The sequence below is a fragment of the Mchenga conophoros genome, linkage group LG9, assembly GCF_057382185.1.
Source record: "Mchenga conophoros isolate Kocher_MC1m ecotype Shallow Benthic linkage group LG9, M_conophoros_male_GT1.1, whole genome shotgun sequence".
In the NCBI taxonomy this organism is placed as follows: Eukaryota; Metazoa; Chordata; class Actinopteri; order Cichliformes; family Cichlidae; genus Mchenga; species Mchenga conophoros.
The window spans coordinates 4,120,924-4,147,631 of NC_140534.1; the positions used below are offsets into that span (position 1 = coordinate 4,120,924).

Genomic DNA, 26,708 nt, shown 5'->3' on the forward strand with positions numbered 1-26,708 from the left:
TTCAGTGGGTTTGTGAGTATCTGCGCTGCTTACAATAAAATCTATATTCTTCTATTTAAGGCTATATGGCTGACTATTACACATATGAATTCTTATTGCCATGTCCTGTTTGTATTTTGCGTTGTATAATTTAACCCGTGTTATTTTTTAATGCCAGCAATTCCCAAAATGCATCACATCAAGGCGGTCATAAAGTTACTGTTTGGCAAGAGGAGGTGTGTGTGTGTGTACCTGTTTAGACGTCTTTGCGGGGACCAAAAATTGGAAGTTTACTATACTTCTGGGGACCAAAATCTCGGTCCCCACTAGTGCAAAGGCATTTTTGAGACTTAAAATGTGGTTTTAGTGTCAGGGTTACAATTAAGTTATGGTTAGGTTTAGGGTAACAGTCAGGGTTAGGCATTCATTTTTGATGGTTAGGGTAAGCGGCTAGGGCATTATGTCAATGAGATGTCCCCACTAGGATAGCAACACCTGATGTGTGTGTGTGTGTGTGTGTGTGCGCGCACACACATATATGTGTAAAATGTGGCTGTGAGGGACAGGAGCTTCAGTAACTACCTCAATTTTCAGAGGAAATCCACTTCAGAAGCCTAAAGAAAAGGCATCCCAACAGCATGTAGGGTACTTTTTTGTTTAGTTTTCCTAATCAAAAAAAGAGGTTACCAGGGGGCCCGAATGAAAAGCAGTGGGCTGACATGCAGTTAAAGGACTGACACTTATTTGCTATGACTAAATTTGGAATACTCTGTGATTATCCTCTCAAAGATGTATGTGTGTGTGTCCCTCCACCTACACACAGAGCAAAGCAGGCAGCAGCTCAGAGTGAAGTAAAAAATGTAACAAGAAGCAAGTTTTAGCTAAAGTATGAGAGCTACTTATCCAGCAACATCAAAGGCAGTGCTGCATGGAGTTGGCAGGAATACCTCATCCAAGCGGACAGAATGAGATAAGTGAAGCCTCGGCTGGGTTGGTGGCTTTTGGAGCATTTCTAATGACATTATCTCACAGACTGTCCAAGAAGTTTCTGCTTCAGTTTTGCTAAGTTTGCTGCACTACTTAGCACTAATAAACAAGTATCTGTGTTTGTGGGAAATAGCCATGCAGCTTGCTAATCAGTGTTTACTTTACTACAGTCAGTTACCAAAGTCTGTAGGAAATAAACTACACTACCCCAGTGTGACTGAAAGAAGTCCTCACATGTTGCCACACAGTTAAATACCTCCTCAACGACACCGAACTGTTGCAACTCACACATTAAGCTGTTTAATGAGGTGATTAATTGTGGTAAATATGGGGAGTATGGGTGCTGTTTATTCATTTAAGGAAAATGAGATGCTTCCCTTATACAGAATATTTAGACTCCACCAACTTTGAGAATATGCAAGTGGAAATGCTTTCTGGAATAAAGTAGCCACTAATCATTCATCCCAACTCTTGGGTTTTTTCAGTTTGTAGCTACACAGCTGATGAACTGTTATCTTAGCTAACCTACTGGTATCTGGCCATACAAGTAGTTTTAGCTTTGTTATTGGTCCAGATTTGAAAATTCCTGTACTTTTAGAGATTGTCAGTACAGTTTCATATACACTCTGCTACCTTACAACTACAGTTGCCTTTTAGTGTAAGACGTATGATAGGGAAAGCCAACAAGCAATGAGCTGCACCTGGTGATGCTGCTCGTTGTTGAATTCTCTCCAGTACAACGACGGGTGGTTGAGGGTTTGGAGAAAGATCCAGATAGCTCTAAATCTGTTATTACTACTGTATGCATCAGCAGGGGAACATCTGATACAACATGAAAGGCTTCCCAAGAGCATCATGGGGGATCCCGGAGCATTCCCGGGATATGCAATCATACCAGCATTTTCTGGTTATGCTGCATGGTCTCCATTCAGTTGGATGTGCTCAGGAAATCACTAAAGGGAAGTCAGGAGGAATCCTTATCAGATAAAATTACTTCAACTGGAACCTTTTAACAGAAAGGATCAGTAGTTGACCCTCCAGGTAAACTGTTTCTAGCTGCTCCTCCCAGGCCTTCCTAATGGATTTCAGAAGGAGTTTCAGGCCAGAATGCCTGTAATCTGGTTATGCTCCGTACTTTGAAGCAGTACCAAGGTGCTGGTCAGATGCTCAAACTGCTCACGATCATTGGTTATGTTTGACATGCAGATCAGCTGGCCAATCAAGACTTAAATCTGCTTTTTCAGTCACATCTTTCCCTCATTCATTCACCAGCTCTTGTTGTTGCTTGAAGTACATCACCACTACGTTTTGGGCTTCTACCCACCCCCAGCCCTCAGTGATCCTCTCCTATAAAAAGATGTGGTCAGACACAGCGTGTTCTTACATTCTTGTGCTTGCTGCCTTTATCTCATACAGACTTTTTCTTTCAAATCTACAAATATTATGTGTCTAAGTTCGGTTTAGCTCAGAGATATCAACTTGTCACTGGCTCTTCAGTCTTTAACAGCGGGAGGCAGGGTGAAGTGCCGGATTAGTGTGCTTACATAAAAGGACCGTGTCAGGCCAGCTTCTGTGTGTTGTCTATTTTCTCTTGTTCTAGACACCCAGAGATTTATGTCATCTTGTCATTTATTGGGCTGTGGTGGGCGTCTTGGCTGTGTAATTATGAGGTCTGCTGCTCTTATGGGTTTATGTGCGTAGTGCGGCGAGACACTTCAAAAGAAAACAGATGCAACAGAGAGCTAATTCAGTTGTTTCCTCACTGCCAACTTTCATAACCGTGCACTCAAAATATACTGTATCTTAGGGACCCGGTAACCTCTGTGTTCAGCACAGAGCTCGAACACGAGAGAAATGTTTCACACCTCAAACTGTCATACTTGAAGCCCCGCAGAGTACCCAGGTCTGAAGTTAGGCGCTGCTGAGCTGAGGTTAACAAGAAGGCCTGGCTTAATATGTCAGCGAACATTACCGCACAGGACTTTCTTTGTAACTGGAAAAGGAAAAGATATTTTAGGACCAAACAAGCAATTAGGTGCTATGTGAGAAGGTTGAATAAAGGTTGCATAAATATGATGGAATATAGCAAAACATCCTCGAAATGATTTTTAGGCGCCTGTGCAGCTCTTTGTAGAAATAAATGTAATTTATTTAATTAGATTAGATGGTCAGCTGGTTACTAAGGTAATACAACTGTCCTTTAAAGGTCTGTATAAAAAAGATAGATATTTGTTAGCTGTTTCAGCTAAGAGCTACGGTGAATGCTGTACAGTAAATTATTTCCACTGTTGTTAACATGCTGCTGTTGTCACACATCTGTTGACTCTACAAGACCTCTCAGTGTCCTTTGTGGATCAGGCTGACCGCACAAGCACTTCTGAAATGCTCTGATTCAGTCGTCTGGCTATATCACTTTGGCTCTTGTCCAAATGACTTTGGTTTTTACACCTGCCCGTTTCTTCTGAGCCGACCCCTCAGCTAATATATCCCAGACTTTGAAACGGGCCCTCGTTACAAAATGCTCAGAAGGTTTTGGCTTATCGGTATAAATATTCGAAGATGTTATAATTTATTTCCAAGAGCAAGAATCTAATCTGACAACTGAGGCTGCTCCGGGGATGCTAATGCTATTGTTAGCTTCATTTACGATTTTAGTTGGTCATCTATTATTAAGTGCGAGCGCTGCAGTTTACTGTCAGGCTCACTTTAAGTGCTCACCCTTCTTTCACTGTTCGGATGATGCAGACACATTGTTTTCTTCATCTGCAGCAGACAGCTGACATCAAATCCTTTTTCTTTATAGCTAACGTATTATTGAAAAGGTCACTCATGCTTCAGTTTGCTCTTGGGTTTGTTGCAGTTTTTCCAAGCATTGCACAGTCTGGCCTTGGGGTGAATTTACTGGAACATCCACTCCTGAGAAGACTGGCAGCTGTCAAGAATGTTTGCCACGTTCTCGCTGTCGAATGATGGAAATCAAACTGTTGGGAAATGGACTTATATCCCCACGCAGACGGACGTGCAGCCACAGTAACATCTTGTCTTTCCTCTGTGGTATGCCTGAATTCTCCCCATGTTCTCATCCCAACATGCAACATACCGACGCTATGTGACAAATCGTCGATATGATCCGAGGCATGAGAGCGTATTAGAAGGGATCTATAAATGTAAGGTTAGGGTTAGGGCTGTAATAGAAAGCTGCTAAGTGAAAAACGGGAAGCGCTTCAATTAAGAATCCGGAGCGTCTCGTAATGTGGAAGGGCACCTTTCGCGTTACTGTGACACGTCTCGGGCCGTGACGAATCGTCAGTATGGGGTTTTGTTTTGTATACTGCAAACAGCAAAACTTGTGCTTTTATAAAGGTGGTCCTCCTCGCTGATTTGATCTGGTTAGAGGCACCTGGCTGCTTCTTCATTTCTATAATGTACTTAGTTTTTCACACAGCGCTTTCACATTGTGGTCTAATTTTTGGCAGAGAAAAAAATGACATGGAGTAATATGTCATACTTTGTAGTTCTTCTGAGGTTGTACCTGCCAAGTGCCAGGTTACTTTTTCTTATTATGTTGTGACAAGTTTAAAGAAGGGTGCTTTGTTATTTAACATGACTGGAGGTGCATATTTTTCAAACTCACATAGTTGGTGCCAATCATTTTCTCTTTTTGTTTATCCTTTGCTGTTTAAGATTTTTTTCTATCAAGTGAAACCTAAAAAAAATCTTTAGCAAAACTTACTTTGTGAACAAAAGGTGCTGCAGATGCACAACAGGAAATCCACAGAGGAAAGAAACAAAACCACGAGCCCAGGATACAAAGAAGAAAAAGTCACACTGACAGAAACAGTGGAACAAAAGAGAACAACTACCATCGAAATACAGTTTATGTTTCTGCATACTGTCCTGTATTAGAGCACCAATCCACTGCTGGAGCCCTCCCCAACACATGCACTGGTCTCACACAGTAAACACACAGTGTGCACACTTGTATAAAAGTGTTTATTTGTAACCAATTTCAAAAGAAGAAGGCCTACAGTAAGATCTTTGTGTGTAGATGAACAAAACACATTGTGCAGGAAAAAAGAGAATATGTATGAGAAAGAGGAAACCATCAGTTTTTAATATGATGTTCACTGGATTCAAGTAACATCAAAGCACTCAAACACACTCATAACATCGAACCAAAGGCTGAAGAAAAGCTTTTAGTATATTTGGGTTTCATAATCTTTTTTTTGCTCTTTTAAAAATCTGAAAAATTCTTTTCTCATACATTTGCTCAGCAGGCAAAGCAGCGTCAAATCTTCACAAATGACTGGCCTGCAGCACCAGAATACATTTTACAGCTTGTTTCGCATGTTCATTGCCGTTGCCAGTGTATTAGAGCGGTCCACGCTGGAACCAGTTCACATACCACACAGTCAACAAACACGGTATAGAGTGGTCTCGGAGGACTTTGCTGTCTTGCAGATGGCTAAAACTTTATATGCACGTTGTGTTGTGGTTTACAAATGTGTTTGTTTGTTGCCTTATATTTTTGTTTTAACAAGAAGTGGGCTCAGTGCGAGATCTCACCACAGGACATGCTGCACAAGTGCGTCAATACAGAGCCGCTACCACGACATAACAATTCCCAGCAGTTCTCTCACACTCAAGTGGCACAGATACATATAATTTCTCTTTGTGGAGCTTACATAAAATACAAAAGCAGATACTTTTATGAAGATGCAAGCTAGACAGACATCTTTCATGACTGGTTGCTCTTCTTAAATGGGGATTCCACAGATTCTACACGTCAACGTTATTTTTCCAGGTGCTATGAAGTCCTGATGTTTAGGTGAAACAGTATATCTCCTGTGTTTGCAGGCTGGAAGCGCTGGAATACATTATTTTTGCTTAGGCTACAAGTTTGATGCATTTTTTGTCAGGACTGTAGACTTCAGGATGAGGCGGTATCCAGTTAATGTCTGGATACTTCCAAGCTGGAAGGTACTGACATGTCTGTTGTGTCCACAGGGAGAGAAGGGTGATACTGGGCCAACTGGTGCTGCTGGAGCTCAAGGTGCCCCGGTGAGTTGATAATGATTTCATGCATTAATATGTATTTGTACATAAACAGTTAACTCAGTGCTGTTGTTGATTTTAAACTGACACGTAAAGTTTTGAAGGAAAGTGCAATCAGGACATTAATACCAGAGCTGAAATTAATTGCAGCCTTTTAAACGCTGCTAGTAAACACACACACACACACACACACACACACACACACACACACACACACACACACACACACACACACACACACACACACACACACACCAGGAAACAGGAGATGGTAAAAGCTGTTTTAAAGCTCTGTGCTTGAACAGGGAGCAGTCAGGTTACTCATCTATTTTACGGGGGCAGTCACTTCATTGTGGAAGTCACTTTCTCCCAATAAAAAGTCTTTTATCTATTTACCGAACAGATTTACTGCATCTCATTGATTAATGTTGAATATATTTCTCATCGAGCAGTCCATCCTGGATACAAACTCTTGTGTAAAAGAATCAGTTAAACTCAACAGAATCGATCATTTTTTACAACAAATTGAAGGTTAGATTTGACGCAGCTTCAGAAAATACCTTGAGCTTCACTCACAAACTGAGTCAGAAAAGTGTTCCAGCATTATATATATATACATATATATATATATATATGTATATATATATATATTAGGGGTGCAACGATACACAAAATTCACGGTTCGGTTTGATACTTTGGTGTCACGGTGCAACTACTTTTCCGAGAATACCTGCTTCTTTTGTGGTTCGGACTCCTGACATTTCTTTGGAGGTGGAGGAACATCACAGTAATTGCTTAAAGGAGCTTCTTCGACATCTTTAAGAGTTTTAAACAAATGTCTGTCCTCCTCCAGAAAATCTTATGTATGCAAACACGCGTTGCAACTTCTTATCTTGTGCGCGTTTTTTATTTTGACAGCGAATGCGCACCTGCGGACCACTTATGTGCAGCCCTGGTTATTTAGCTCGTCATATTGCAGCCACAGAAATTATTTTGTCCATGAAACCATAAAGCTGCACTTTCTTTTTGCCTTATAGTCTGATTTGTCATAACTTTTCCGTTTTGCGGTAAGCTTTTCTTTGGCTGTCACTTCTTCACCCTGACCTGTCTTATTTGGCTCAGCAGAACTGAAATATATATCCTGCTGCTTTTACACTTGCACTCACATAAAGCTCAGCGATTCTCTGCGCGATCAACCTCTCACATGTTTAAGCTGCGGGAGATTTCACTTGTCATGTTTGCGTAGTAAGCTAACGATTGATAAGACGATGTCAGAGGAATTGGTGCACAAATTATCATCACTCACCAATCAGTGCTGTCGCTCTCTATACACAGTTCGCGCGATTGCAAAGTGAAAGCAAAAAAACAAGCGCAAATTCAAACGCGATTTCAATATGTCACATATTGACAGTGGCTCACCGATGCCAATGACATAATTACCCAGCTACATTTCCAAAAGAATGCAAAAGCATTGACATATATTTGCATTGCGAGCCCTGTATCTGATTGAGGAATCACTCATCTTTGGAAAAGAGAGTTTATTACAGAGAAATGTCTCTTTCCAAAATAAAAGCTATACTATCCGCTTCTTCTGGGCTATATTCTCAGCAGCATATTAAACAGCTGTCTAAATGACTCGGGTAAAGTTAGTAGCATGCTTGTTGTTTTTGTCTGCTTCCACTTGTCTTTGCACTAGGATGATGTCGGCGTAAATGTGCAGTCATATTCGTTGTGTTCCCACTAGTGCTTTCAGGTTAATCTCGTTGAAATGACGTTAACGCCACAACACGCAAATCTCCGTTAACGAGCTACCGCCGATCGCCCTGTGCATGGGGCTGGACGGCGTCAACATGTTAACGAGCTAACTGCGCTAACGCACTAGCTCCCACCCATGTAATTGAGCATTGCGTGGCACATCCAACATACTGTTTTACTTTAGTCCATGACACGCTTACCTTCAGGGTCATACGTCACATGAAAACCAAAATAGTTCCAAAGGCCAGATCTGAATGAGGGTGGGGGAGGTTCAATTTGCCATGTTGCAACGAGCTTAGCTTCTGTCTCGCTAGCTTGCCCTGCGCTCAGTGAATCTGCGTTCGACTACTCCGCCTAGGCTGCACTGTCGAGCGCAGATCCACTGAGCGCTCAAAACAGACAGCATCGTCAGAAGGAAAGTTGATAAAATAAATAAAACATTTTGTATTGTCCGATACATATGCGTACCGAACCGAAAGCACTGTATCGAACGGTTCAATATCGATACGAGTATCGTTGCACCCCTAACATATATATATATAACACCCAGCACGCCCCTGCGGGCGGTTTATCCTTCAAGCTCGGGTCCTCTACCAGAGGCCTGGGAGCTTGAGGGTCCTGCGCAGTATCTTAGCTGTTCCCAGGACTGCGCTCTTCTGGACAGAGATCTCCGATGTTATTCCCGGGATCTGCTGGAGCCACTCGCCTAGCTTGGGAGTCACCGCACCTAGTGCTCCGATTACCACGGGGACCACCGTTACCTTCACCCTCCACATCCTCTCGAGCTCTTCTCTGAGCCCTTGGTATTTCTCCAGCTTCTCGTGTTCCTTCTTCCTGATATTGCTGTCATTCGGAACTGCTACATCGATCACTACGGCCGTCTTCTTCTGTTTGTCTACCACCACTATGTCCGGTTGGTTAGCCACCACCATTTTGTCCGTCTGTATCTGGAAGTCCCACAGGATCTTAGCTCGGTCATTCTCCACCACCCTTGGGGGCATCTCCCATTTTGACCTTGGGACATCCAGGTTATACTCGGCACAGATGTTCCTGTACACTATGCCGGCCACTTGGTTGTGGCGTTCCATGTATGCCTTGCCTGCTAGCATCTTGCACCCTGCTGTTATGTGCTGGATTGTCTCTGGGGCATCTTTACACAGCCTGCACCTGGGGTCTTGCCTGGTGTGATAGACCCCAGCCTCTATGGATCTTGTACTCAGAGCTTGTTCTTGTGCTGCCATGATTAGTGCCTCTGTGCTGTCTTTCAGTCCAGCTTTGTCCAGCCACTGGTAGGATTTCTGGATATCAGCCACCTCCTCTATCTGCCGGTGGTACATACCGTGCAGGGGCCTGTCCTTCCATGATGGTTCCTCGTCTCCCTCCTCTTTCTTGGGTTTCTGCTGCCTGAGGTATTCACTGAGCACTCGGTCAGTTGGGGCCATCTTCCCAATGTATTCTTGGATGTTCGTTGTCTCATCCTGGACTGTGGTGCTGACACTCACCAGTCCCCGGCCCCCTTCCTTCCGCTTAGCGTACAGCCTCAGGGTGCTGGACTTGGGGTGAAACCCTCCATGCATGGTAAGGAGCTTTCTTGTCTTTATGTCAGTGGCTTCTATCTCCTCCTTTGGCCAGCCTATTACCCCAGCAGGGTACCTGATCACGGGCAGGGCGTACGTGTTGATGGCCCGGATCTTGTTCTTACCATTCAGCTGACTCCTCAGGACTTGCCTGACCCTCTGCAGGTACTTGGTGGTTGCAGCCTTTCTAGCGGCCTCTTCATGGTTCCCATTTGCCTGCGGGATCCCCAGGTACTTGTAACTGTCCTCTATGTCTGCAATGTTGCCTTCTGGTAGTTCAATCCCCTCAGTTCTGACTACCTTCCCTCTCTTTGTTACCATCCGACTACACTTCTCCAGTCCGAACGACATTCCAATGTCATTGCTGTATAGCCTGGTAGTGTGGATCAGTGAATCGATGTCTCGTTCACTCTTGGCATACAGCTTGATGTCATCCATGTAGAGGAGGTGGCTGACAACTGCTCCGTAGCCAGTCTTGTTAATGATCTCACTGAGGGGGTTCAGGCCTATGCAGAACAGCAGTGGGGACAGAGCATCTCCTTGTTAGATCCCGCACTTGATGGTAACTTGTGCTATGGGCTTGGAGTTGGCCTCTAGTGTTGTACGCCACATCCCCATTGAGTTCCTGATGAAGGCTCTTAGGGTCCCATTGATCTTGTACAATTCTAGGCATTCCAGTATCCAGCTGTGGGGCATTGAGTCATAGGCCTTCTTGTAATCAATCCAGGCAGTGCACAGGTTGGTCAGTCTGGTCTTGCAGTCTTGGCTGACTGTTCTGTCTACCAGTAGCTGGTGTTTTGCGCCTCTGGTATTCTTGCCAATTCCTTTCTGTGTCCCACTCATGTATTGACCCATGTGCCTGTTCATCTTAGCCGATATGATGCCTGACAGGAGCTTCCATGTAGTACTGAGGCAGGTTACTGGTCGGTAGTTGGAGGGGACCAGTCCCTTCTTGGGGTCCTTGGGGATCAGGACCGTCCGACCTTCGGTTAGCCATTCCGGGTGTCTCTCGTTAACTAGCAGCTGGTTCATTTGTGCTGCCAGACGCTCGTGGAGTGCAGTCAGCTTCTTTAGCCAGTAGGCGTGAACCATGTCGGGCCCTGGTGCTGTCCAACTCTTCATACTGGAGACCCTTTCTTGGATATCTGCCACTGTGATGGTTACTGGACCCTGTTCAGGGAGGTCGCTGTGGTCTGCCCTCAGATCCACTAGCCACTGAGCATTGCTGTTATGGGTTGCGTCCTTCTCCCATATGCTCTTCCAGTATTGCTCCGTCTCCAGCCTTGGTGGTGCTGTTCTCTTATTGTTCCCTTGCCACTGAGAGTACACCTTTGCTGGTTCTGTGGAGAACAGCTGGTTTATTCTCCTGCCTTCTATCTCTCTGGTGTACCTCCTCAAGCGGCTGGCCAAGGCTGTGAGTCTTTGCTTGGCAGTTTCCAAGGCCTCAGGTATGGACAGCTTGCTGTATTTCTTAGGCACCTTATTTGTCGCACCTTTCTGCAACTCCGTTAGTTGGCTAACCTCCCTCCTATATATATATATATATATATATATATATATATATATATATATTTGTTCGACATGAGAAGCAAGGTGCGAAACAACTGTCTGCTCCTTTCTGGCTCTGCTAATGGCCAAGATGTGAAAAAGAACATGAAATTAGTACTTGAGCCCAGAAAGACATCAGAACAGTGTTCACTGAGGTCAGCGATCCAAGGAGCTGTGGGTCATCTCTCACGAACAAATGAAAAATGAAAAGTCCACTTTCAGCCGCTGCTTTGGCCCCTTTTGCTAATTAGAAAAAATGCTGGTTTACAGCACTTTATTCATATTTTCACCCCAAATTCTGTTTATACATGTTTGTTTTATAACACGTCATTTAGATTTATACTTACTAAGGTGCATATTTCATGTGTGCTTGTGTTGTTTGCTGTCTGTTTCATGTAGCAGTCTCCTATGGGAGCCAGTTTTTTTGAAGCTTGAGCCATATTTCCGAATTAAAGCCGGCGTACATCGCCCTTTGAGCTTTTTTCTTTAATCGTTTTTTTCCTACTTGCTCAAATCCATGTATTAAATATAAATTCCAGCTCCACAACAGCGAAACACCAGAATGAGCCCTTTTTATTTTCATTTTAGAGCCAACAGAAACACACATACAAACAATCTTACTGCCATTTTATGGACTTTAGTGACTGTATTGCAGAGTTAGGTGTAATGGATTACCATGTAGTACTAATTTACAAATTGGGCGTGTTTGTAGCTTGAATATACTTTTATATGAGGCAGTGAGGCAGACAGAAATACACTCGGGTTTATTTATATGGGAAGTTTACAAGTTTACTTGAAAACAATCTCAGGCTGCTGTAACATCCTGTAGCTCCTCATGTTTGCACTTCTACATCCTACGTCTGTAAATGTAAATGAGTGGTAAAACTCATCACTGCCATACCCCACAACCACACACACTTCCACTTTTTAACAGGACACATATACACACAAAGTGTGAAGCTAGTTTTTCCACAGCTGCACGTGCTGATATCCAGACACCAAGTAGCATTTTGCTGATGCATTGCTTGCAAAAAAGTCTATTGCAGTGGATACCCACATTTACAAGTGAGCGCACACTGCAGGCAGTATCGCGTGCTGAACAGCTCCCCACTGCTTCCCAAAGCCAAACCCTCTCTTTCCGATCAAGCTGGTTTACACATGCAAGGCTGGTGAATGTAGGTTTTATTATTGTAAGTAGTTTTACCATGCTGTGTTGTCCCAGTAGTTATGGCCTTGTAACAGAGGTCCTGCACAGAACTGTCTCCATGTCCATGTTAAGCTGTCTGATTACCACACAGTCCTAGCTATAGACACATAAGATCTTTAGTGATGACAGCTGGGCTCAAGGTGATTTTCTTTAGTCTTCTTTGGCTGAATAAATAGGATTGTTTGTGAGTTATAGGATGCTTTCATTAAAATCTATTGGAACTTTGCTAAAAACTCTTTATTAGACATGCAAAGCTTCTCTGAGCTTCTGTGTGGTCAGAATGTGAAGCCATGTGAAGTCAAAAGCAAAGTAATTTGTCACATGCTTAAATGAATCTGGCTCCTAATAAGAAATAGTTCTGCTAACCAACCATCAGGTCAACAGTTAAAGAGTAACGTGCTTCACTCTCCTCCTCCTGATTCACCAAACTCATCCTCCCAGTTTGGTGACCTGACCGTCGGTGTTACTCAGCTCCACTACCCCAGAATCCAGCTTTAGGTCCTTTTCTAGATGCCAACGTCTGTTCTAAAATGATATTCATTCATTTTATTCATATATTTACAGAGCGATATGCAAGTACAGGCAGTACTGTTGTACCCAGTGTTTGACCTTTAATCAAAGGAAGACCTGTCAAGTACAAAAACATGAATGTCTCCATCATAAAGGTTCATCTGAAACAGAACTTGGTACAACACTGAAATCGATGCTATCCTTGAGGAAACGAGTGCGATACCATGCTGCAAGTTAGGCGTGATTCTCCAACATGTCTCTATGTGGTATCGGCTTGTTTTTCCTGTTCCAGCTGTGAGATTAGAGCTGTGGTTACTAACATATGAATCTAATCTCTGTGCACCTGCGATATATCAAAGCTGTTTGTGCTGCAGCACTTTTCTTGTCTCTCAGTCCATCTGTCATTCCACCCTTTCCCTGTTTGGCCCTCTGCTCACTTCAAGGTGAAAGTATGATGGTGTTTCAGGCTCGCGGCATTGTTGAAAGATGGATGAGAATGATGAATGTTCTAATGCAGGACCCGCTTCACTCTTTGTGTTTATGTATTGGTTTTAAGGTTAGAGTACTTGTTGTCTCCCTGGCCATCTTATTGGTACCTTAACTCTTTCTCTCTTGAATGCCTGTTAAAGTTATTGTCTAATGTGGTCTTTATTGGGAAAGAGTTAAACCAGTTGCTGAAATACTAAAACACTTCCACGTAGAAAGATTAGGAAAGACGACAGGAAGCAAACAGGATGTGTTTTTGATGAGATGGCCCTGATGTTGTCTCTGAATCAAAGCCTGTATGTCACACACCTGCCCGTGTCCACATTTATCAGCCTTATTTTACACAGCTGACTCTATTACACACTTACACAACCACAACTAATTTATCTGCATCAGTAAAGATTCACACTGGGAATCCAAAGTATGCTGATACACCAGTGCACACTTAACAGGTGGGAAGTCAGTGCTTCAATAATTCTGCATCTCTTTAATCAGCTCTTTCTGATGACACACGATTTTCAAGCTAAACTTTCAAAGCCAGTGATGATGAATCACTAAGATGGTGAGAATACAGGAACATTTGGAGCAATATATATGTCCTCTATACAATTTACATATTTAGTGAAGCAGCAGTGGAATTATTTAGAAAACTGTCATAACAAAGCCCATATTTCATCATCAGACACTGGCTCCCACCGTTTCACAGTTTCAAATATAAACTCGATCTTTATTTGACATCTGTAGACAGTTACTACATCATTGTCACATTAGCTTTGCATGTCAATGTTTTGAACAAAAATAAAATGCAGTTCACTGAAGCTGAGCTGAAGACTAAATACAGCTTTATGTAATCATGTCCTTCTGTTACTGTAATCCACAGGGGGCGCGGGGACCTCCTGGTGAACCAGGTCAACAGGTACCTCTGGTAAACTCTGAAACTAACTCGTGTCAGAACTGTTGGTGACACAAGTTGGTGACCTTAACTCATTTCTTGTGTTCTTGCATTTAGGGTGAAAAGGGGTTGCCTGGCCCACAAGGTCCCCCTGGAATAAAGGGAACACTGGTTAGTATGACATCTCTTTTCATTTGCTTCCACTTTTTAAAATGTTTCTTCAAGTATTCACAGCAAATTAGGACATTGTTAACTAATGAACATCCCTCAGGTCGCCCAATAAATCACTGAGGGATATGATTAGGGTAGCCACGTTAAATAAAAAGGTTTCAGAGACTACAGCTTTTAAAAAAAGTCCCTTGCATGCATTCTGCCTTTAAAGCTCTTCTAAGATTTCTGATTGAATACGCCAAATACACAAAAATTCCTTATAAAGGGGTAGATGTTAGCTTGAATGCTATCTTTAATATGTTCACTTGAAACCTGATGCATGTTAAGGTCAGTGATGACCCTCTCCGTATGGGCTACTGGATCAACTTTGCAACTGATCAATCAAGTTGTCTGAGTATTCTGAGTTAGCATTAGCCCAGAAGCTAGCTAATGCTATTAAAAGCTATCACTAGCAAACCAGCATGACAAATGTCACCTGCAACAGTAACTTGATTGCTTACCATTTGTTGCAGAAGTTAATTTTATATAAACACATTTTTTCCTCACGCAAAATTGCAACAACAACATGATTGGTTAGTTGCAATGTTGACCCTGGTGGTTAATAAAATGATGCAGGAACAACACCAACACAAGGATGTCAGATACACCAGCGGTCCCCAACCCCCGGGCCTCGGACCGGTACCGGTCCGTGAGTCGTTTGGTACCGGGCCGTGAGAGTTGAGGCTCAGGTGTGAAATGTCTGGTTTTCAGGGTTTTTATCGGTGTTCAGCGTGATTTTGTTATCGTTTTTCTCGTTGACTCTGTTTTCCTGGGTCTTTTCACGTGTGTTATGAATAAATCTTCTTTTTTTCGGTACCGGTACTAGTTTTATTTTGTTGTATTTATCCGCGACACCTTAAAGGCCGGTCCATGAAAATATTGTGGGCCATAAACCGGTCCATGGCGCAAAAAAGGTTGGGGACCGCTGAGATACACCATATATAAAATTATTCTCCAAAGTTTTGGCAATTAGGGGATAAATGCTCTAATCATTTAAACTGACACACATCAACAGCTGTTTAGTATTCTTACAGAAAAAGACCTTATTGCTGTTCTTTTAAAAATATAGGGTTGCAAACCTCAGAGTTTAAGATATTAATACCACAGTGAACATAGTTCCTTAGGCTACTTTGTAAAAGTGCAATCACAGCAAAACATTTGTCTTAGCTTTTCTCTCGTCTATAGAGGCTCCTACTTTTACACAGCAAAATCTCCAGTGTTAAATTAACACTGGAGAGTGTCTATATGGGTCCACACCTCTAAGTGTTAAATACAACACTGTTGAGTCTTAAATTAACACTTTTGACAGTGTTATATGTTTAAAAGTAACCTAGTCAGTTTTGAAGATTAACAATGGCTAACACTGAGCAGTGCTGATTTTCTAACACTTTAATATTTCTAACATTTTGAGTTATTTTCCAGTGCTAATTTAACACTGGAGATTTTGCTGTGTAGAATCACAGTATCCAACATCATTTTTTCACCATATGTGTCTGCAAAACAAAATATTTCGGACTCAGAATGAGTCTTTGTGCAGTTTTATGTGTGCCATCTCCAGAACACGGCCGTCCCTGCGGTTAGCTCATAATGAGATCATTAATTTAGCCACGGATCCTTATGAATCCATTCACTGATTTATTTGGCAATATCATTAAAGCTGCAAGTGCCTGTTGCTGTAGACCAAAAGTCAGACCAGCATGTGCTGTGGGTTATAGCTGTACACACAGTATGGAGACCCCCCCTCTGGTAAACAAGATTACACACAGAGAAATGCAATTACAGCAGAGCCTGGAGAGCACACGCTGCTCAGTGATAATGGCTGGACACGTTGTTCACAGCTTTGTCACCCTCCTATGGCCAGAGTGGGACAGTACAGCTGGAGTGAGGGAGGGTCTCAGTGAATCGCGCTGAGACCTAAGGACACATCTACACTGCAGAAAACTGAATCAGACATGAGATTAATGGCAGATATTTTCTGCATTGGTCTGTTTTTTGCAGACTGCTCTACAATGTGAGGCTGCACAAAGGTCACCTTTCCACAACCACCAGCTTCATCTTTGAGTCTTCATCCTCCTCTTCCTATTTGTGTCAGTACAACAGAACCCAGCTATGACGTTATGCCTGCAGTGGGCCTCTGACTTATCTGACACACACAACACATATACACACAAATACACGCACACTGAGTCAAGAGGGAGGAGGAAAGTGTGTGGGCGGGATGAGCCACCCCTTGTAACTAGGCAACCACATACATTCTTGTGATTATAAAATATACAGAGATTTCAAACTTACTGTTAGCTGACCCAGTTGACACCCATTATGTTTGGCATTTCCAATGTGCCTGTTTGTGCTTTGGCTCCTTATATATCATGTACAGTCATGTTTCCTCCAACTTGCTGGATAAGTAAATACATTCAGGTAGCCTCTGGTTGTGACAGGTGAAGTACCTTAAGCCTGCATTCTTTCCCACTGGCCAGGTGGGGATAATATTTGAGATGTTCCAAAAGAAAAATGTCATTCCCTGACTGGTGGGCACTGGTTTTGGAGGTTGCTGGCTTGCTGGACAAAATCTTTGCACAGAAGGTGCTGCACCAAAAACCTCCTTGTTCTGGTTGCGAGCAGAGTTGCAGGGTTGACACTAGATTTTCACATTTGTCTGCAAACACACAGTAACTCTGAGCTGACAGCTGATGGCCCCCGAAGGATGCGGATTGCGACATAACTAAAATCACCCCCAATGCACCCATCATGTTTGCATTTTACAAAGTATCCCACATTTTGGGAGTTGGTTTTGTGACATTAGCATATCCACGTGCAATCACTGCTTTTTACATTCAATGGATGATCCAGAATATATGGAGAAACTTAAATAATACAAAGTAAAACATCAAATTTCTATTTGACAATAAACAGATATTTACTGGAATAGCATAACACATAACAGAGTTAGAAACAGATCAATTCCAGCTCCGTTTCTGCAGCCTGTATCTGCAGACACACGAATCAGCAGTAACAGCGATAAGTGTATTGGGTATTTTTTTGCCTCTTCCTATCTTGACTGTTAATAAAAGAGCTCTGCTGCCTGTTCCTCCCTTACAGTCTCGCATATTTCAGGACGGTAGAATTTATTTGTGTTTTTTTTTCCTGTTGTGAAGGCATGTGGGAAGATAGAGCAGCTAACACACAGCTTCAAGCTGCGCTCTTGATACAGCAGAATGCTTTGTTGAATATGCAAACTCTGTGTGTGTTTACGCACACCACTGTCCAAATGTAGATGCCCTGTGTGTGTGTGTGTGTGTTTTCCTGGTGTGAGTGGACCTGAGCCATCTCATTTCTCCCTCAGTGCCTCCTGACTAAGCCGTCACGCACTCTGTCACATTCAGCCCAAAGCGCTGTGTCTGTCTCTTTCATCTCATTCTCTCTCTCTCTCCTCCTCCTTCCCTTGCTCTCTCACCCCCATCCTGCTCCCCCTCCCCCTAATGTTTGTCTCCATCCAGGGAGCCCCAGGGCCCCGGGGGCCGCCTGGAGAGATTGGCCGAGATGGTCCCAAGGTCTGTGTGTTGAATGTTTTTAATTTGTTATTATGCTAATGGCCTGCTACTCCCCAGCCGCTTGGCTATTCTCAGCCCGTTCTGATGTTGCACCCTTCCTCTCCTCTTGATGTTCCCGTGGAGAAAAGCGCATTTTTCTAAGCAGGAGTCAAACTGTTTGGAATCAGTGTGTAGATGTTTCTGAATAAATGCCAAAGATGGTTCATACTTTTGACTCTTAATGTGCAGATACTCAAATTTCTTTACAGCAAAAGCATTTGTGCAGAATTAGGCTTCACACTATGAACTCATTTAGGTGCTTATACACAAATTACACAAGCCTAATTGCTATTGCACTTGTGTAAAGTTGGATAATTTCAAAGAGACAAATTCAAACCAGATTGTTCAAAATCAAAAACTGTTTTTTTTTTTAAACTTGTGTGAAAAAGCTTCAGAAATTAGATCAGTCTGAGGCTCCTCACAGAGACCAGCACAGGGGGCATGAGGACACGTTCATATTTCTCTGACCTTGAAATGCATATTTCCTAGCCCTTTGGAATTTGTATACTCAGCACAGCATGCATGGCACAAAGATGGAAGGAAAGGAGGGGTAGAAGATGATTTCATGCATATCAAGGTGAAAATGGCCTCTTTGCTGTTGTGCTGAGCAGGAAAATGCTGCTTGATAAAGTGGTCATGCCAACCTATCTGTAAGGCAACATAAATAGACATTAGTCAGTGAGATTAGACTTGTATCATTAAAGCAGAGCCCAGTATATTTGTTGTAAAGGCTTACATGCACAGTGAATGCAGCTGAAGGCCTCCTTGCCTTTGCATCACCCCATTAAATTCCTGGAAACTTCCGAGGGCCTCTTAATATACCAGGAACACGTGATGAGAAACGAGGAGCTGGGGTTGGACAGTCTGCTTAGTTTGTATTGATTCAGGGGCATCTGTTAGTAGAATTGTTTGAGATTCATAATCATGTTGTTATAGATGTAAGTATGCAGAGCATGAGCTATTTATTGAGTTCTCCTTTCACAAAGCCAGATATGTTGTGCTGCCATGTTTCTAAAGTAGTAACTGATCCTTGAGAGGAACTTTTACACGTTAACTTAAAGATTTAATTTTATTTGAAATCCCTGCCAAACAGCACAAGTCTGAGCCGTCTCTCACTCGTCACAGTGTGACCGTGTGAACGCTTAGACGACTATAACCAAATCACTGTTCTGCTTGAAACCAGTGGATGTGACCGCGAGGTCTAAGATTAAGTTTAAATTCATCAATCAAGCTAAACAGATGACTGAGTTCATTTGTTACTGTGCTGTACTCAAGCACAGTTGTGGCAGTGTTTACTATAGTAGAGGTGCAATGGGAAAGCAATATTAGTGTTAGCTAGTGTTATTGTTAGCCACTGTAGATGCCTACAGCACACACCTCTTATACATTAACATTTTCAGCACAAACATGACCAGGAAACTGTAAGATTCTGAGAAAGGTTTGAATATCACGCTTCTCTCTATTTCTTTAAATATAGGATGACAATGTGAAGTGAATGTGAAAATGTAGTCATATAAATTATGCACATTGTATCCTTAAGAAAACACAAGGCTCCTAAAAAGGAAGCAACTTTTGTAGTTTTGCTTGGTGAAGCTTCCAAACAGAAGGTGCAGCACATAAAACCTCTTTCAGCTAATTCAGTTCTGCGATTGAAGACGGCATAAAAGTAAGCGCAATCAACTCCATATCGACCAGCTGCAGCATTAAAATAGTGCTTGCAAGCAGCACAGTGTTTGTAATACTCAAATTCCCACATTGGCACTGACAGCACTGGTGCTTGGAAAAGCTCTCTGTCCTCTAAATTTAGTCAGACACTTTTGTGATGTGCTACTCTGATTAGCACAGCTGGTTAACAGGGACGAGAACAGTAATGGGACTGGCTGAGAGGATTGTGATGAATCACTGTGCTGTGTGATTTATATTCACCTTCATTCATCTCCTTTGCAGCATGTGCAGCTATATGAATGCAAATAGCAGCCATGCACTGATGTGCCCTCCATGACCCTTGTGCCTGTCTTGATCTTCAAAAACTGCATCAGAGCTGAGAATGTGGGTAACAGATGACCCTCAGCAGTACGCTCAGACGGATGTTGTGTGTGTTTCATTTAGGGGAGCTGTGGAGATCCAGGAGTGGTTGGTCCTGTTGGTCCACCAGGCCTGACGGTGAGTGGGGGGCTACCTTTGTGTTGCGCTTATGTCGACAAAAAAGCCGTTTATGTAAACAGTGAGAGCCAATGAGTGAAAACTGAAGGTATAATGAACCAGAAGGTCCAACACAGCATCTCAGTGCATCATGGCATGCCCTCCTAGGCTACGTCCACACGTACCCAGGTGTTTTTGAAAACGCCGATTTTTCTATGCGTTTGCACCTTTCGTCCACACGTAAACGGCGTCTTCGCTCACTGAAAACGGAGATTTTTAAAAACGCCTGCCAGGGTGGATATTTTTGAAAACTCTGTTTTTGCATTTACGTGTGGACGAGGAAAACGGAGAAAACGGAGAAAACTCAGCGTCAAAGGTGTGCGCCTTTTTTGACGTCACACTGTGCGCCACGTTATTGTTTCGGTGAAATGAATTTCTACAATACTGTTACTGTTAATTCTACTCTCTGCAGTGTTTAAATGCTTACATATACACACAGTTACTGTCCCTCCACACAGACGACTCGGTTCTGCTTCTATGCCCCAGCTTTGTTTACTATTTCCCACCGAGGCTTCTAGACTTCTGATTGGCCAACATTTCTACACGGTTAGGAATCTAGCGCCACCTGCTGCTTTGGCATGTTCATAGCAGCGTTTTCCTTCATTTCTGCCTTTACGTGTGGACGGGATTATTTTTTAAAACGAAAACGGAAAATCTCCATTTTCAAAAATACCCGTGTACGTGTGGACGTAGCCCTAGTCTCAAACTGAAGGTCATGGTACATATACCAAAAAGACAATGACCTCAAGCGTACTTCAAAGCTTTCCAAAGACTATTTGACCAGTAAAAAGGAACACTGGAAATGGAAGTGTGACTTGAATCCACAGATTTGAGATGCAATGGATTCAAAGATAGCAAACAAGCCAGCGTCCGGGAACAGCCTGGAACTATTTGGACCTTAATAATAAACGATACTATCGAAAGTCCAAAAAACGCTGCCAGCAGTAATGACAGCTATTATCAAGGCCAAAGGAAGGCATGTAAAATATGAACTTTTATGGTTATTATATGAAAATAAGGACTGCTTACTGGTTTCATTTTGTTATTTGCCTAATAAATAATATCATTTTCAGTTTTAAACAATTCTTTTTTTCTTCTAATATATTTGGGGTTTCTTGAATGTTTTTATGACAGGTGGTCTAGTAACTCTGTTAAGCACTGCCATATAACGTCATTCTTAGCGTTGCTAAAAAGGCCATTTTAAGCATTTTCTATTATGTTTCTGTTTTTTTAGTCGCTGTTGGGTCTATTAACACTTTTTGTTGTTTTCTTATTTTGACATGTCCCCATGACCTGTTCTGCAGACTCCTGCTGAGATTAAATACAAAAACGTGATGATAGATGAGACGTCTGTTGATCTGCACAAGTATAAACATTAACACACTGCCTGATATTCAGGCCTCCAATGTGCTTTGGTGGGTCCTGCGGCACAAGTGGACTCAAAATTGTACAATAATGCTAAATGTATTTATTACTTCATCAGATTATGTCTCACATGTCTATGAATAGTTTAGTGTTGAAATGAATTCAGTTCATTAATATATTATTAAAACAAGACATCGACTTCACCAGTTTTTTTTAACCAAGGGCTCAATCCACATGTCCATGCTTTGCTTGTTGCATTGTGGACTTAACAGGCCAATCTACTCACAAGAAAATGTTTATAATATATTTGTGTTTTTGAAGCATGAAGCAAACCTGACCAAGTAGTTTTGCTTCCTAATCCTAAACCTAAGCATTCGGTGTTTGAGGTTCAAACACAATAGCATCATAAAGTGAAGTTTCATCTGTGTTTGCCTAACACAAAGATACAGCAAACATGACGATATTTGCACAATCTCCCAGTTCCAGCAGTTCCAGCCTACATAAAGGTGACAGTCTGATAATTCAGCATGAACCCACATTCCTGCTGTCAGCTCGTACTTATTTCACCAGCCTGGATCTTCCTGCTGAGTGACAGCAGCACTTTTTATGTCGCTTGTTCATTAAGCAACATGTTACTGAAGAATTACGCCCACAAATGTCAACCGTTTAAAAAAAGAACCCAAGTTGTCTTTGCTGCTTAATTACAGGTACCTTTGTTATTTCCAAGGTGTCATCCTTCAAAGCACAATTTGCTTCAGCATTTTAGAAATGATAATTTCACAAGCAAAGGAACACTTGAAATGTCTTCGCTCAGATATCTTTATAAGCCACGTTTACCTACGCTGATGATTATCTGGAGCCCGAGGTATTTATTGACCACGTTCCAAAGATCCTGGCTTTAATGTGTCGGCTCTGTGCTGGACACCAAACAATCACAGACCTGGTTTACATTCTCTGCATCTTTTCTTTTCTCCCACATCACTGAAATGTTCACCCTCTCAGGGATCAAGTGGAGAACCAGGCGTTCCAGGGCTGCCAGGGGCCATGGGTCTGCCAGGGTTCAAAGGTCATAAGGTGAGAGTCAACTCGTGTAATTACATACAAAAAAACATGGTTTATTTGTCCATAATGAAGTCTTGAAAAGGCAGCAGAGGCAGCACTTGATGAATGATTTATGGCTCTAACTGTCAGGAGATTACATGATTTACAAGCTGTACTATGGAAATGTTGACAGCGTAACATAATACATGCTTGTTGATGTATTATTCATACTGTGCTTAGATGGCATGATTAATTTTAATGGTGCTGAAGGTTGTCCTTCACACTTCAAAAGCAGATGCCCAGACACATAAAGACACAATAAACAGCCCTGATCCAGAACATACGGCTGTGTTTGTTGCGCAGTGTGCAATCCACAGGACATGTTGTTTCTCTCTGGTTAAGTCTTCGCGCTGTCGCCACAGTGTAACGTGGGCGTGCTCTAACACTCAGTGTTGTGTCATCAGGGGGAGAGAGGTGAACCTGGGTCCAAAGGAGCACAGGTACGGTCGGTGGCTTTTCTTCCCGACACTCATTCACAGTGTGGAATCACATCCAAACTAACCAGCTTCATGAGAACATACGATCCATCATGACTCCACAGACTCTAAGCTCCATCTCAGCACAAGTAGGTTTAGCTTAACTAAAGAACAGCATTAGTGATGCAGCGCTCCATCGATCGTGTTCTAGGGCCAAACAACCGTTAGCCTAGAGGTATGTTTCTGAATCATTTTCAACAAAAACACATGTGCCATGCTAATTCATGAAGCAGCGGGGTTATTAAAATATCTAGGAAAAGTGAGGTACCCTGTTAATCATTCTGTTTCATAACAACATAGTTTTTAGCAAACTTAAATACCCAGGGGCAGTATTCAAATATGTGAATGTGAAGTCCAAGTTTCAGCTAATAAATGTTAAACAACAATGACATGAATATAAAAGCAAAGAGAGCGACACTCTGCCTTCTGCTTCTGCAGACGGGGCCAGAAACATGAAACTAGAGAAAAGCCAAAGGTTACACCGACAGCTCACTGGCTACAGCATTAGCATTATGATAAAACCAGTTTTGAAAAAAAGATTTTAGCACAATGGTTTCATGTGTTTGTTTGTGGCGTGGTATATCGCCGTGAAGTGGGAACAACAAACAGTTGTGATACTGTTGTTCCTGGGAAGGGGAATGTCAGGTTTTTGGTCAGTGGTCCTGACCTCTCATTGAGTCCCGTGATTGGTTAATCGGCGGTACATCTCCAGCTTTACTTATGTGGCATCATGTCAGATGAAAACAGCTGGTGCTGCATACCAGGGTCAGGACTTTACACTGTTATGGAGAGAAACAACAGTTTACCCACTGAGCAGTAGAGGACAAGGAAATCAGAGACATCAGAGGTTTACACAGGTGGACATCAGAGGTTTACACAGGTAGACATCAGAGGTTTACACAGGTGGACATCAGAGGTTTACACAGGTGGACATCAGAGGTTTACACAGGTGGACATCAGAGGTTTACACAGGTAGACATCAGAGGTTTACACAGGTGGACATCAGAGGTTTACACAGGTGGACATCAGAGGTTTACACAGGTAGACATTAGAGGTTTACAGAGGTAGACATCAGAGGTTTACACAGGTGGACATCAGAGGTTTACACAGGTAGACATTAGAGGTTTACAGAGGTAGACATCAGAGGTTTACACAGGTGGACATCAGAGGTTTACACAGGTGGACATCAGAGGTTTACACAGGTAGACATTAGAGGTTTACAGAGGTAGACATCAGAGGTTTACACAGGTAGACATCAGAGGTTTACACAGGTAGACATCAGAGGTTTACACAGGTAGACATCAGAGGTTTACACAGGTAGACATTAGAGGTTTACAGAGGTGGACATCAGAGGTTTACACAGGTGGACATCAGAGGTTTACACAGGTGGACATCAGAGGTTTACACAGGTGGACATCAGAGGTTTACACAGGTGGACATCAGAGGTTTACACAGGTGGACATCAGAGGTTTACACAGGTGGACATTAGAGGTTTACAGAGGTGGACATCATCTAATTTAATTTATTTTGAACCTGCAGGACAATCAGATATAGTGTTACAGATGATCTATTTGACATTATTTTACAGCAGAGCTTTTGCTTGTTAACTAATTATCACTTTTTTAAATAGCATGAGTACTGAGTGTTCTCTGATACAGGCTTTAACTGGTAGATTTTCCTCAGTTCTTCTAATTTTAATAAGAACATTTTGAACACCCTGTTCTGACAGGATGACACAGCGGACAAAGATGTTTGCAGCAACTATTCAAGCGATTACTTCACTAATATGACTGCATTGGACTGCAGTGAGTATGTAGTATATTTAAGTAGCTCCAGTTTCTTAGAGCAAGTGTAAGAGGCCAAAGATGTCTAATGTAAGCTGATCTTTAATATAAAACCTCAGCTTTGCTGCAGCCACTGTTGTCTGCACTGGTTGCTTTTACATGCACTAATGGCAGACAGAGTGATGGCCCAGAGGAACCTCTGGGTGCTTCCTCTGCTGCAGGATGTGGTTGGAAAACCACACAAATGAGATAAAAAAAGTCAGGTTTGTTAAAGGTCACCAGCAGCCAATTCTTATCCCTTCTCACTCTGGCTTTCCCTTATTGGCTGCTAGTGGTAATCATGACCTTTTCTCCACTCCCCCTGTCCCTCTCTCACACACACACATATAAAATGAAGACATTGACAGGCACACACCAGTGCATACACACATTCAGCCCCACACACATGCAAACAAATTCACACAATCCTCCAGTCAATGATGAGGTATCTCTTTTGCAGGGGGAGCGAGGCAGAGACGGAGATCTCGGGAGTCCCGGCGTGTCGGTGAGTGTAGAATCCTTCTGCTTCCACTGGGTGGCAGCGGAGCTTATGTTTTCAAACACTGTGTTCAAAATGTGTGTTTCTTGTGTGTGTGTGCACAGTTACTTGAACCAAATGTCCCCACAAGGACACAGGGATGGGACTTACACGGAGCTAATTTAGGCTTACATCATGAGGTTACTTTAAACTAGTTTAGGTTGGGGAAAAATAGAGAATTGATGAAATTTGACCAAACCAGTATCTTGTTAGAATTTCTTTTCTTTAGCTATCTGTAGCTAATAAACTGGAGCCCTCAGAGAAATTCTCCCAAAGTCATTACAGTCCTTACAGATCAGGTCAAATGTTTGCACACATCCATCGTGAATGTGACTGTAACTGTAGGCTTTCTTTGTACTGTTCAAACGGTGGAATGATTGCACAGCATACATGCTTAGTGGCTGCTGAAAACAACAATTGGGTGCAAAGGTTTGAAATTGTTTTTGGATTTTTGAATTGTTTGATTTGGCCACCAACAAGCCACCAAACTCTAAATACTTTTTTAAGAGACCACGACAGTGGGTGAGAATGAGAATTATCACAACATTCATGCTCATCATGAGTTACTTACTGCCTGATTGTGATCTTATAAAGCACCTTAAAAAGCCTCTGTAAGAGCAGTGTTATATGGATTTCTGCTAAAAGAAAACAGTACATTAAAAACACAGTAACACCGAAAAGAAAAAGAGGGGAGTAAAACAGCAACAGTGCTTTACACAAAGAATCATAAAATCTAGTCTGGAAGCACATATTCAACAGCCACTCAGAGAGAGGTGACTAAGCTGAGTTAATATGCCTTGATAAGTGACCCTGGAGACAAACTCCAGGGGCCCTCGTGGCAAAGCCCCAGCCAGCTTCGTTGTTCAGGCTCAAGCTAAGATCCACATTATTGAGGATCACAGTGCCACAGTTCAGATTCTTGGCAACAGCGAGGAGGGCCCAGAGGAGACACCGTGTCAGAATAGGCTGAAATACAGACGTTTAACTGAAAATCAATGGTCAGTTTACAGGTTTCGATGGCGTGAACTGGCGAACAAATCTGAAGGTGATGATTAGAGAGACAGACAGCAGCTCTAGGACTGCTGGAAGTGCAATAAAAAGACACATTTTACAGCTCAGTCTAATAACTTTAGCTCACACAACACCATGATTGATTTGCTCAGGGAGGTAAAATTAATGATATTTTATCTATGTCTAATAACATCAGTCATACATGGAGAAACCTCTCGTTGCTCCGTTAGCAGCTATTTTCTCTCAGGTTCATTTGTTTCTGTGTAAAATGCTCCGCAGATGTAGAACGACAAGTACAAATATATCTTTAAAAAACACACAAGCAAAAATAACGTGTGAATTTATATTGACGTATGTGTAAACAAGTCACTAATTACCAAGATAGCTTGTTCACAT

General features: G+C 42.4%; 1 protein-coding gene across 1 annotated transcript in view; it reads left to right on the forward strand.

Annotated features, from left to right (window-relative positions):
* LOC146566635 (uncharacterized) overlaps positions 1 to 26,708 on the forward strand; it is a 75,276-nt gene that overhangs the window by 35,964 nt on the left and 12,604 nt on the right. Inside the window, exons 18-25 of the mRNA XM_085286187.1 lie at positions 5,974 to 6,027; positions 13,985 to 14,029; positions 14,114 to 14,167; positions 17,704 to 17,757; positions 19,906 to 19,959; positions 22,366 to 22,437; positions 22,869 to 22,904; positions 25,224 to 25,268. Coding sequence (XP_085142313.1) covers positions 5,974 to 6,027; positions 13,985 to 14,029; positions 14,114 to 14,167; positions 17,704 to 17,757; positions 19,906 to 19,959; positions 22,366 to 22,437; positions 22,869 to 22,904; positions 25,224 to 25,268 — 414 coding nt within the window. The remainder of the gene's footprint in view (positions 1 to 5,973; positions 6,028 to 13,984; positions 14,030 to 14,113; positions 14,168 to 17,703; positions 17,758 to 19,905; positions 19,960 to 22,365; positions 22,438 to 22,868; positions 22,905 to 25,223; positions 25,269 to 26,708) is intronic.